At 31.3% G+C, this 12,339-nt stretch overlaps 3 protein-coding genes and 1 long non-coding RNA gene across 5 annotated transcripts; 2 read left to right on the top strand and 2 right to left on the bottom strand.

Annotated features, from left to right (window-relative positions):
* The first annotated feature begins 90 nt into the window (after positions 1-90).
* LOC123676150 lies at positions 91-1,031 on the top strand. The gene is made up of 2 exons (XR_006746856.1): positions 91-454; positions 761-1,031. It is a non-coding gene; the product is annotated as an uncharacterized LOC123676150 (long non-coding RNA).
* Positions 1,032-1,857: 826 nt separating this feature from the next.
* Positions 1,858-6,610, top strand: LOC123674911 (myosin heavy chain kinase B). Its single transcript, XM_045610067.1, has 6 exons — positions 1,858-2,014; positions 3,118-3,228; positions 3,438-3,671; positions 5,406-5,538; positions 5,900-6,057; positions 6,245-6,610. The coding sequence occupies exons 2-6, from the start codon at positions 3,118-3,120 to the stop codon at positions 6,479-6,481; spliced, it is 873 nt and encodes a 290-aa protein (XP_045466023.1). The 5' UTR covers positions 1,858-2,014; the 3' UTR covers positions 6,482-6,610.
* Positions 6,611-6,870: 260 nt separating this feature from the next.
* Positions 6,871-9,242, bottom strand: LOC123674908 (zinc finger autosomal protein-like). The gene is made up of 2 exons (XM_045610064.1): positions 8,843-9,242; positions 6,871-8,515 (listed from the first exon to the last, which is right to left on the bottom strand). The coding sequence occupies exons 1-2, from the start codon at positions 8,962-8,964 to the stop codon at positions 7,540-7,542; spliced, it is 1,098 nt and encodes a 365-aa protein (XP_045466020.1). The 5' UTR covers positions 8,965-9,242; the 3' UTR covers positions 6,871-7,539.
* A 396-nt stretch (positions 9,243-9,638) lies between these two features.
* LOC123674909 (zinc finger protein 64-like) lies at positions 9,639-11,597 on the bottom strand. Of its 2 annotated transcripts, XM_045610065.1 has the most exons (3): positions 11,302-11,597; positions 10,954-11,149; positions 9,639-10,763 (listed from the first exon to the last, which is right to left on the bottom strand). In XM_045610065.1, the coding sequence occupies exons 2-3, from the start codon at positions 11,094-11,096 to the stop codon at positions 9,989-9,991; spliced, it is 918 nt and encodes a 305-aa protein (XP_045466021.1). In that variant the 5' UTR covers positions 11,097-11,149; positions 11,302-11,597; the 3' UTR covers positions 9,639-9,988. The 2 variants fall into 2 exon arrangements, with proteins under 2 accessions (XP_045466021.1, XP_045466022.1); XM_045610066.1 differs by having other exon boundaries at positions 9,639-10,754; positions 10,954-11,597.
* Positions 11,598-12,339: the final 742 nt, after the last annotated feature.

Genomic DNA, 12,339 nt, shown 5'->3' with positions numbered 1-12,339 from the left:
TGCACCACAGAATATTACACCAAAATCAAAAACTAGCGTGAAATTCTCACATTCGATTTAAAAAAAAACATAGTGAACATGCTTGATATTTTTACAATATTTTTAATAACTTTCATGAAAGAATTCTTCTCTCAGAAGAGAAATTTTTTTTGACTTTCATATTTCTTGTGTTCCATAAAAATGCCATTTAAGTTTTAAAATAAGCCTTTTATGTTAGAATTCTATTAAATCTCGCGTTTTCTGAAAAATTAATCTTGATCTCTACTATTACATTGAATTTGGTAAATGGCTTTAAAAAAACAGCGATATATTGACCAAACGCAGGCACCAAACCGAAAATACCCGTTGCTAATAGTTTCATAATTTAATTCATTGATCGTATATTCCAGTTTGACGCAATTGTTACGATTTGAACCATTTCAACTGGAGTTCTTGAACTCTTTCAAACAAACAGGTAATATTTGTTCTAAGCAAATTATTCACTTATTATATAAATATCATATAAAACCACAAAGAATAAGAAGTTGACTTATAAAAATAAAAATTATAAAATTATAAAAATAGTTATTACTTCTGAAATTACAATCAATTAAAGCTCTTGAGTATGATAAAAGCATCTATTGAATGAATCACTATTTCATATTGTACATAATATCGAAAATAATATTTTGAACATTCAGCACAGTCTTGAACTGACTCATATACATAATATTTCAGGTAATACTGAAAACACATGAATAATCACAAAAATCATTTTCAGGAGCGATATGACCGAAAAGGGAAAGAAGAAAAAAGGAAACGGTTCAGAAAAGAAGGATAAAAAGAAGTCCCAAAAACCGAAAAAAGGGGGGAAGAAAGGTCGTTATAAAAGTGCAAGATTTGCTGTTGACATATTCACAGAGGCAGCAATGGAAAATGCTTATACCACGTGTCATAACGTTCAGGATTTACTGAAAAACAGGGGGTTTCCCTGGCCAGATGCCCAAAAAAAGAAAAAGAAAGGAAAGAAATAAGCAATACACTGAATGACTCCTCAGCTGAGTATTGTACCTATCTTGGCAGTTGGTCTTACTATTACGAAAATTGACAGATTAGGAAATTTGAATTGTACATTTTGAATTGTGGAACAAATTATAATTACGCATTAAATTCGTGATTATGTCTGACAAAATCGATTTATCACCACCAGAATCAAAAGAAATTGCGAATAATGTTGCAAATCATTTTACTATATCTAAATTATAATATATTGATAATTGCGACGTGTGTTGCAATTTGATAGGATCACAATTTTTGGCAGAATATTTGAAACACCCTGTGATGATATTTCGCAAGTTCAAGATATGCACGATATTCCTACATCATTCTAGTTCGAGAAAGTGAATCGAGTATACGCATAGGATATTCACAGTAAAAATAATTCACGTAATAGTGACTATGGAAATTCTCTCTTTTTTTCGGTTTTTTCTTAATATTTTGAAAACTATGACCAATGCGAGAATTTCAGTAAGGATTAATTGAGAATGGAAAAAGTTTTTTTTTTTATTTTTTTCATTTATTCTTGTATAACCGGAAGTGCCGGAGCTTCGAAAATATTTTAGCTGAATAGGGCATCATGAATAATGTCATATTTCGAATTTTCAGATTTCACATAGTTCTCCAGAAACGTCTAATAGGCAGTCGAACTTGAAGCACCTTGTACCTATATTGGTATTTGGGTTGGGACAAAATATGGATACTTCAGCTATTTTGATTAGTTGATACGCATGTGCCTTGGGGAATAAAATAAAAAATTAAATTAATGAGAAATTCCTTTTTGGAAATGAGTAGAAAATGTTATAGGTATCACGAAGTAAAAATACTCTGAAAATAACGCGTTTATATTTAAACCAGGTTACTCAATGTTTATTATCGAAGGAACTTTAAATATAGAGTGCATGAATGTGATGATTGCGAATTATTCAAATAAGAACAGAAATATTGGAGTTGTGTTTAGAAGACGAAAAAGAACAAAGTAAGTATATAATTTTCTTTTAAGAGTTGCTACTGTATTAGATACATACAATGTTCGTACTATTTGAAAATCATATTATATCTTATTAGTTCAACTGATTCATATGTTGAGGTAGATAAAGTTTCTGGGTTCAAGCCAATTTGCAATGTTCAAATTCTAAAAAAAATTGATAAATATCCTTTTGTTTTTATTTATTCAGTCAAAATTAATGAAACTGAAAAATGGAAAACTATTTCACAAATCCATCGCAAATAATTAATCCTATATGCGATATGATTTTCAGTCTGAAATCCAAAGCAAAGGTAGAAGCCAATTTACAAAACATAATTTTGAGCGCCTGTTCCCCAAAAATTTTCTGTAATTTTCGAAACGGGTGTGGCCTCAAAGGATAAGATTCATCTTTCTCTATGATAACGAAGCCATTCAATTATGCCCGGCGGTCGTAAACAAGATAACTCTCGAACGGAAAGCCGAGAAACTTGAAATTTTTAGGACAGGTCAAGTTCGTGAATGGTTAAAATCCGTCTAAGAGTTCTGCAAATATGGTCAATATTTCAGTGACAACCGATCTGATCGAGCTGAGATTTTCCAAGTGAATATAAAATAATAATTGGTGCAAAATTTCGGATTGAATACGTCTTCAGTGACACAGAAAATTTGAAGATAAATTACTCAATATCTCAGTAGGTAACATCACTATATCTGATATCGGTAATTGTAATGCCTGTAAGTGTGGCGAAGTCTGAAAAGAGTTTTTCAACATATTGAATCAGATCAACAATGGGTCAGGAAATTGGCAGGTTTGGTCTTATTATACATCTCATTTTATACATAAACATATACGAGTTAATTTTGAACTCAATAATGATTCTGTGATAGAAAATTTTGCGAATATGATGAGAAGATTCTTTGGAGTTGGTATTATAAAAACACAAGAGACAAACTACATATATTACGAGTAAATGTTTTTATTCCCATATTATATTTAGGTTTTCTCTGTTCATTATGATCATGATTCAATTAAATGTTTTCTTATTTCATCTTCATTTAGAAATATACTGTCTCTTCTACTGAAATAGACTAATAGCATAACTTCATTTCAGATGAAGGTTTCAGTAAATGCATCTAACGAAGATAAACATGATCTTGACGTTAACCATTTAATTTACGTCAAACATAAGTTATACAGCGGATCAGATGATGGAAAAATAAAAGTGAGTTGAGGCTGAAACCTCACGAACCTAAAGCTTCGTTCCATTTGGCTAATTTACTGACTGAAAGTGCTTGGATCCACTAACCTAAGCAAATGTAAACGGAGCTTAACGGTTTTATTCGAACAAGCTTTCGTCACAGTAAGGACCACTTGAAAACAGCACGATCAACATTTTTCCTTGTGTTTAAATAATTTTAGATATCTTTTCAGGTCTGGACACCAGATTTGAAGCTTTTGACGGAAGTGCAAGCTCACCCTTGTTCAGTTTACTGTTTAACAGCTAGTGAGGATACTCTGTACTCCAGTTCGAATGATGGCACTGTGAAAACATGGACTCTTGATGATCTGAAAGAAAAGAAAACACTTCTCAACCAACCAAATTTCGAATTTTGGAGAGTTGCTTGGAGTGATGGGTATTTGTATGTTGGAGATGACCAAGGGAATGTGAGTAAGCCCCCTATTACACTAGACCTATCTCACGTCAATTCCTAAGTATAGACAGTGTTCTTCCCAATTTTAGTTAACTCGGTATCACATTGGGCCTTTCTTGTGCCTATATTTCTAAGTTAGAGTATCCTTCCTAATTTGAGTCAACCCTGTATTACATTAGGCCTTTCTCGCGTCAATGTCTGGGTTATAGACATTGTTCTTCCCAATTTTAGTTAACTCGGTATCATTTTGGGCCTTTCTTGTGCCTATTTCTAAGTTAGACCTTCCTAATTGAGTCAACCCTGTATTACATTAGGCCTTTCTCGCGTCAATGTCTGGGTTATAGACATTGTTCTTCCCAATTTTAGTTAACTCGGTATCATTTTGGGCCTTTCTTGTGCCTATTTCTAAGTTAGACCTTCCTAATTGAGTCAACCCTGTATTACATTAGGCCTTTCTCGCGTCAATGTCTGGGTTATAAACAGTGTTCTTCCCAATTTTAGTTAACTCGGTATCATTTCGGGCCTTTCTTGTGCCTATTTCTAAGTTAGACCTTCCTAATTGAGTCAGCCCTGTATTACACAAGGCCTTTCTCGCGTCAATGTCTGGGTTATAGACAGCGTTCTTCCCAATTTGAGTTAACTCGGTATCATTTTGGGCCTTTCTTGTTCCTATTTCTAAGTTAGACCTTCCTAATTGAGTCAACCCTGTATTGCACTAGGCCTTTCTCGCGTCAATGTCTGGGTTATAGACAGCGTTCTTCCCAATTTGAGTTAACTCGGTATCATTTTGGGCCTTTCTTGTTCCTATTTCTAAGTTAGACCTTCCTAATTGAGTCAGCCCTGTATTACACAAGGCCTTTCTCGCGTCAATGTCTGGGTTATAGACAGCGTTCTTCCCAATTTGAGTTAACTCGGTATCATTTTGAGCCTTTCTTGTGCCTATTTCTATGTAACAGGATTCTTCCTAATTTGAGTCAAACCTGGTATTACACTAGGTCTTTTTCCCGTCTATTTCTAAGTTATAAACAGTATCTTCCTAATTTGAGTCGACCCCGGATCACACTAAACCTTTCTTTTATATATTTATGAGTTAATAGTAAGCGTGAAAAAAGCATAGTGTGTCAGAAATCAGTCCAGAAATGGACGAAAAAATCGCCTTCAAAATAGAGACGAAAAAGCTTACTAAGATACGGGGTTAACAAAGTCTTTATGTTTGACGTGCCATAAACCTTGTATTACAATGTGCCTTTGTCATGGCTATTTTGATGCATAGCATACTCAAATGTCTAATTCTGAGCTAATTTCTAGCAGATGTCTGGCGCGATCACGCTATATGCTTTTCTGATGCTTATTGTATAAGCGCTTATTACAGACCTGCAAACCTTAAAGTTATTTTTATGTTTTGTTCATAAATATTAAGAGATTAATATCACATGTTCTGTTTTAATACAATTAGATATACAGTCAACAAAACTTGAAGTGAAAGTATTGAAAGCTGTTAAATACTGTTATAAACTTCCTAATTTGAGTTATGCCGCGCCCATCAGATAAAAAATGAAATGTTCGATCGATAGACCCCCTAAGGTTAACCAAAATTTATGAATTTAAAAAAATTTAATTATGATTTTGGAAAGATTGAAAATGTATCCCTAATATCTTGAATAATAAGTGAGGTAAAAAGGAATAGAAAATCATGGTTTGCCGTAAATTATGGATCGTTTTCTAAATGGGTCTTAATTTTCCTTAGATTCGAGTATATAATAACGAAGTTTATTATGGAATCATGAACATTGCTGAGCCTGTTAAAGATATGGCTGTTGATGGACACATCTTGTTCACAGCAAATCTGGATATTATTATCACAGATGTCAAATTGAAAGGTGAGTATTTCTAGATATAATCTCTACCTCTGGAACACTCTGTTTCTGATATTCAAATAAAAAATAATCACCTCTACCTGATATACCTCATAGTTCCTAATAAAATAATATACCTTCCAAATTTTATAATAGTAAATTGCCTTTATTCAAAAAATGAAAAATACATATCAAGAGGCGAAGTTTAGCATAGCTACTTTTACTCAACCTCTTTAAAAAAAAAATTTGTAATAACCAAAAAAAGTACAATTCTTGAGAATAATACGATAAACTGAACATAAAATTATATTATATTCTGTTGAAAACATCAGGAAAAAAAAAAATATACATATTACATATGATTACATATTTCATATGATTTCAGGGAAAAACCTTCAATGTATCAATCGTATCAACATTTATGGTAAGGCCCCACTCACATTAGCTGGAAATACATTATGTTTCACGAATAGAGAAGGAAGAGACATAATTGTTCATGAAAAAGCCGATGAGAAGAATTGGAAAGAATTGACACAAATGAAAGTAAGTAAATATTTAGTTCAAAATGGGCTACATCATCTATTTTTATGTCCTTTATCAAAGGAATAATGTATCAGGTATAAAGTCACTCAAAGATCTTATTAAGTACTTTATTAAATTTGGCCAAGCTTCTCTTCAATTGCTTTAAAAAAAAAATTAAAGCCAACGAAATAATCGCATTCTGTTTCAGGGCGCTCATGAGCTCATTATAAATTCTCTAGCTGGAGCTGCTTGCAACGGTAAAGTCGATCTCTTCAGTGGAGGATGGGATAAAAACGTCAAAAGATGGTCAATTGAGGGCAATAAGATTGAGTATAAGGGTTCATGCGATCTGGGCTTTACTGTAAATACTCTCATTCTAGGCGAAAACGACACTGTTTATGCAGCTGGCGAAAATGGATATATTTGTCGAATAGATGGAAAATAATTATTGAACATTATGTCTCTTACTCACATTATTTTATTATACTATTTTTCTCATTTCAACTTAATGATTCAATTCGTTTAAGTTTAGAAATTTTTCTCTTTCGATAAAATATATACATGTTTAAGGTTATATTATCGTTTTTTAGGTTATATTAGTCCTCTTTAAAAATTTAAGGTTTTTTTCAATAACAATATTAGGACAGTCAAGCTTCCTGTCAGATCTCGAGAGATTTGAGCAAGAAGCATAGTTACATAAGTGACACTTATGTTCATGTCTTTGAAAATGAACAAAATCTAATTGAGATTTCCCCTCTGTTTTGTATTACATGTGTAATACCTTATTTTCATATTATTAAGGAGATTTATTTTTCTGAATGAAAAACACTTGTAGAAGTGTAAACAATAATTTATTAATATAATGATCTTGAAAAAATATTCATCTTGCAAATTTTAATGTAGTTATAGAGAAAAATGATATATACCAAGAATATATCATCATTATTAAATTCTATGATTATCCTATAGAAATAATTGAGGTTTTTTCTTAATAATAACATAATAATAGAGGAGTTAAACATCCTGTCAGTTGGCTATCTGATCTCAGAAGATTTGAAGATAACATGAGATTGGCATTTATGTATGTTTTCCTGTATTAAATGGACTGCAGCTATATAACCATTGAGCATTTTTTCCAAAGGAGAAACAAACTCACATGAGTGACATTTATATGCTTTTTTTATTGAAATGAACTGCATCTACATATTTCTTGAGGTTTGTTTTTTGAGTAGATGCAAACTCACATAAGTGACATTTAACTCTTTTAATCAAGTGGAAAGATTCTATATGACTCTTGAAAATTCCCTTATAAAAAGTAGCATATTCGCATAAGTGACATTTATATAATTTTTCATCGAAATGAACAGCATCTATATGCTTTTTGAGAACAAATTTTCTCGTTGTACAATATTCACAATGGTGGCATTTATGGTTTTTTTCATTTAAATGCACAGATTCCATGTGAATTTTGAAATCTCTTTCCTAGTAGGAAGCATATTTATATCAGTCACATTTCAATTCTTTTTTATTCAAATGAATGCGATTTATATGTTTCTTGAGGTTTCCTTTACAATTACAAGCATACTCACATAAGTGGCATTTATGATCTTTTTTTTTCAAATGAACAGCATCTATATGTATTTTAAGATGGCCTTTTTCTTTTGCAGCATACTCACATAAGTGGCATTTATGATCTTTTTTTTTCAAATGAACAGAATCTATATGTTTTTTAAGATGACTTTTTTCCTTTGCATCATACTCACATAAGTGACATTTATATCCTCTTTTCTTTAAATGAACAGAATCTATATGATTCTTAAGGTTTCCATTATAAGCAGTAGCGAACTCACATAAATTACATTTAAATCCTCTTTTCTTTAAATGGATAGAATCTATGTGAGTCTTGAGGTTTTTGCTATAAGCAGTAGTAAACTCACATAAATGACATTTATGTACTTGTTCATTCAAATGAACAGAAACTATATGATTTTTCAGAATAAACAATCTTGATGTAGCATATTCACAAAGGTGGCATTTATGCTCCTTTTCATTCAAATGGACAAATTTCATGTGGTGTTTGAGATGTATTTTATAAGCAGAGGCGTAGTCACAAAACTGACATTTATGTTCACGTTGATTCAAATGAATAACATCTATGTGCTTTTTCAGGTTGAAATTTCTAGTTGAAGCATAATCACAAAATGGACACTCATGTTTTCGTTCATCCAAATTAATATCATCTATATTGTGCTTGATTTGTTCTTTATGAGTTGCAGAAGGATGTTCATTGCTCAAGGGTTCAATTTTTACAGCATCTTTAGATGTATTATTTTCATCTAAACTATATTCTCTTTTAATTTCACCTGTCCCATATGTAAAAGACGATTTTATACCATTTTCATCGATGTACTCATCAACAATATCCATACTTTTAATCTTTTTATCTTCAATATGCTCCCCATCAGTTTTATATTGAACACTAGAATCAATAAAATAATTGTAATTAATTGGAATTTGTAAGAGGTTAGAAGAGATGACAATTTCTTTTGAAATTTTATTTTGAAAGTTTTGTAAAATTTGGAACCTGGTTATTTCTACATTCATATTCTGTGCAACATATTTCAAAATGATTATCTTCTTCATCTATTCAAATAAACATCAGGTTAGAGCTGTTAACTTATTTTATTATTAATTCGAAATTAATTTTGCCTAATGAATATGGCTAAGAGCATTACGCAATTATAAATTCAATGTTTGGTTGAATCAAATATGAGGTTTGTTGATCAAACCAGAAATGAATACTCACTCATGGTCAAATAATAATTTTTCCATCCTAACATCATCTTCATCGATTTCTTCTAATTCAATCTTTACTCTGTTGTGAGTGTTCTCAAGTGAATCTGGGATTATTTTGCATTCTGTTTCCATTTTTGGTGATGCTGGAATTTCTTAAAATTCAAACTTTCTTAAGAATCAACAAAATTAATATTATTGAATTGCAGTCAGTAGGTCAGTTTAGTAAGAAACGTGGAAATGAATGTTCAACAGAATTTAAACAAGGAAGGATACTATTATTTCCGTCAAAAGCTGAGTAACACAAGGAACAGAAGGATATCGCCTGACTCCTTGAATACTGAAGGTTCTAAAGTTGATTATTACAAAAATATTATTATTGAGCTGTCAGCTGTCACAGGATTCTGGTTGAGGTTATTGATTGATTGATCCATAGAGAAATTATTTATCTATGGATTGATCAATCTTAACAATGTGCTTGGCTGGTCGCCATCGACACATGGAAGAATCTGCTACACAAACTCCAAAATCACAAAAAATCTCAACAATTAAAATTTCAACTTCACAAACGCTACAATAATATTTTCAAAATTAATTTTTTTTATTAATTCTATGGTCTATGGTATGTCTCCAATAATTTAAATAGACGAAATTAATTTTTTTCTTTCCACGAAACACATTCAAAAATTCTTCGATATCCGCTCCGTGAGCTCTGTCATCATTCGGCAAAAAAAATTCTATTCAATTTTAGTATTCAAATTTAAAAAAAGGATTTACTGGATACATCTTGGGGAAAATAAAATAAGAGGGAGAAATCAATTCTTTATTCAATTGTATATTTTGCATTTTTTTTTATTTGGATAATTACATTTTTTTATCCTCTTTACATACTCCACTTGAAGACTCAATGTACAAAAGTGGTGTGTGATTTTTTTCAAGTTGTTCTTTCTTGTTTGTATCATACTCACATAAGTGATAATTATGATTTCTATCAAATAGAAGAACTGAAGCTTCATTCATTCAAATCAACATCCGATTTATGGTCTTCGCAATCAATCTTTATAGCAGTAGTATATAAGTCGCATTTAATTTCATTTATTTTAAAATGAACTATATGCTTTTTAAGATTCACTTCATCAGCTGCAGCATATTTGCATTGTTAACATTTTGATTTTTTGTTATGTGCTCCATTATTCAAATGAACAGCATCTATATGCTTTTTGAGGTTTCCTTTGTTAACTGCAGCATACTTGCATAGGTGACATGCATGCTCTCGTAAATTAAAATGAATGGCCTTCACATGATAATCGAGGTGTACTTTCTGGTTTGTTGCATAATCACAAAACTGACATTTATGTTCTCTCTTATTCAAATGAACAACATCTATATGCGTTTTGAGGTTTTTCTCCTGGTTAGCACCATAATCGCAAAAGGGGCACTTATGTTTTTTTTTATTTAAATGAATAGCTTCTAAATGCGTTTTGAGGCTTCGTCTATAGGCAGAAGCAAAGTTACATAGGTGACATTTTTTTCTTTTTTTATTCAAATGAACTGCATCTACATGGCTCTTAAGATGCCCTTTATTAGCAAAAGCAAACTCGCATAGGCGACATTTATGTTTTCTTTTTTTAAAATGAACAGCATCTACATGCTTTTTAAGGTTTCCACTCTGTTTTGCTGCATAATCACAAAACTGACACTTATGTTTCCGTTCATCGATATTGATAGCATCTGTTGCAGCAGGATGTTCATTGCTCAAGGGCTCAATTTTTACAACATCTTCACATGTAATATTCTCATTGAAACTATAATCTTTCTTAATTTCACCTGTATGATATTCGGGAGGCAATTTTATTCCATTTTTAGTGGTGAACTGGTTGACAATATCCATGATTTTAGTCTTTTTATCTTCATTATTTGTTGTATACTGAACACTAGAATCAATCAAATGTATGTAAAATGAAATGTGAGAAGTTAAAAAAGGAAATAATTTCATTTTTTCATTTAGAATCTCGAATTTTAACTTTTATGTTCCAAAAAATTGAAAAATTCTGTTTGAATCTAATATTATACTGTCACACTAATTTAATGCTTTGTTTCTCAAACCAGAAATGAATAACTCACTCATGATCAAATGATAATTTTTCCATCCTATCATCATCATTATCCTCATCTTGACCCATTCCTTCTAATTCAAACTTTACTCTGTTGTGATTACTCACATATTTTTCAGATGAATCTGGGAATATCGTACATTGTGTTTCCATATTTGGTAATACCGAACTTTTCTAAGGTTATAGCTTCTTATTGGAATTGGACACTTAAGGTATATAATTATTAAGATGTAGTCAGATCGTCCGTTTTGTGAGAAACATCGAAATGAAAATTTTTACAAGAAAGAATACATACTGCTTTCTCTCATTAAAATACTAATATATTCAACAAAATCATATAAAACCAAAGGACGGTTACCTCAAAGAACCTTATACAATTTGGGAATAACGCAATTTCTTCAAAGTAATAAAATCATAAAGCCTTCATAAATTGAATGATGAATGTTTCGAAGATAACAATAAATAAAACATTATTTTTCCAACTTAAATGTTTAAATCCTAAAAGGAAACCCCATAGAGAATTTATTTGTCTATGGGAAACCCTATAATCAATTTGCACAGGACAAATTAGTTATTATCGGAAACAAAATAAAAAGCTATAGGATTTTGCATAGAGAAATTATTTGTCTATGGGATTTTGGAAATATAAAATTAAATTACTAATTGCTTAAGGTTAACTGTCAATAGTGTCAATGCATACCACAGAATACCAAATGTGTCATGAATAAACTTCTTTGTTGCACAATTTGGCCTCTAAATAGATACTGAAGGCCATTTTTAAAAGGGAAACCTGAACATAGAAATTATATTATATTTCTATGGACCGGAATTAGAATATAATGTTTTAAGGGACCGGAATGCCGATACTTCCTTTTTCAAAATTAGTCTGTTCTACGAAGATCATTAACCATAACTGACATAAGGCTAGAAAACTTCTTTCTCTAATTCTGTGGTTATTCCGTTCATTCTTCAACATCTTGTAGAACAAAATCGTATGAGAATATATCAGAAACGCACAGTTTTCATGGTTATATTTTATTATTCTATGTTGGCACTCCGAACTTTCCGCTACGGCTTTATCTGTCAATTCATCAAATTGCCTTAAAGAAATCAGTTCTGCCAACCAACATTTTTCAATGCAAAAATCACTAAATTATATTTATGGAAATATTTCATTAATTTCAATGAAAATGCAATGAATTGAAGAAAATAATGTATAATACTCGTACAGAAGGCTCATTCTACCACTCGTTCATTCCAAAACTCGCCACTTCGTGGCTCGTTTTTGAATTTTGAACTCGTGGAAGAATATCAATGCCTTCTGCACTTGTATTATAAATAACTATTACAATTACTTTATTTCAGTCCTCCCGTCTCTTAGGACACTTGACTGCCC

Source organism: Harmonia axyridis, chromosome 3, assembly GCF_914767665.1.
Source record: "Harmonia axyridis chromosome 3, icHarAxyr1.1, whole genome shotgun sequence".
NCBI classification, from domain to species: Eukaryota; Metazoa; Arthropoda; class Insecta; order Coleoptera; family Coccinellidae; genus Harmonia; species Harmonia axyridis.
The sequence above is the reverse complement of the archived record's forward strand: the minus strand, read 5'-3'. Positions and strand labels throughout refer to the sequence as shown.

Bases quoted from the DNA above. Each gene is read 5' to 3' on its own strand.
- LOC123674911 (XM_045610067.1), top strand. From the start codon at position 3,118: ATGAAGGTTTCAGTAAATGCATCTAACGAAGATAAACATGATCTTGAC. The intron at 3,229-3,437 runs GTGAGTTGAGGC...ATATCTTTTCAG, and splicing joins CAGATGATGGAAAAATAAAA to GTCTGGACACCAGATTTGAA. The intron at 6,058-6,244 runs GTAAGTAAATAT...ATTCTGTTTCAG, and splicing joins AAGAATTGACACAAATGAAA to GGCGCTCATGAGCTCATTAT.
- LOC123674908 (XM_045610064.1), bottom strand. From the start codon at position 8,964: ATGGAAACAGAATGCAAAATAATCCCAGATTCACTTGAGAACACTCAC. The intron at 8,516-8,842 runs GTGAGTATTCAT...TATTGATTCTAG, and splicing joins AAATTATTATTTGACCATGA to TGTTCAATATAAAACTGATG.
- LOC123674909 (XM_045610065.1), bottom strand. From the start codon at position 11,096: ATGGAAACACAATGTACGATATTCCCAGATTCATCTGAAAAATATGTG. The intron at 10,764-10,953 runs GTGAGTTATTCA...GATTGATTCTAG, and splicing joins AAATTATCATTTGATCATGA to TGTTCAGTATACAACAAATA.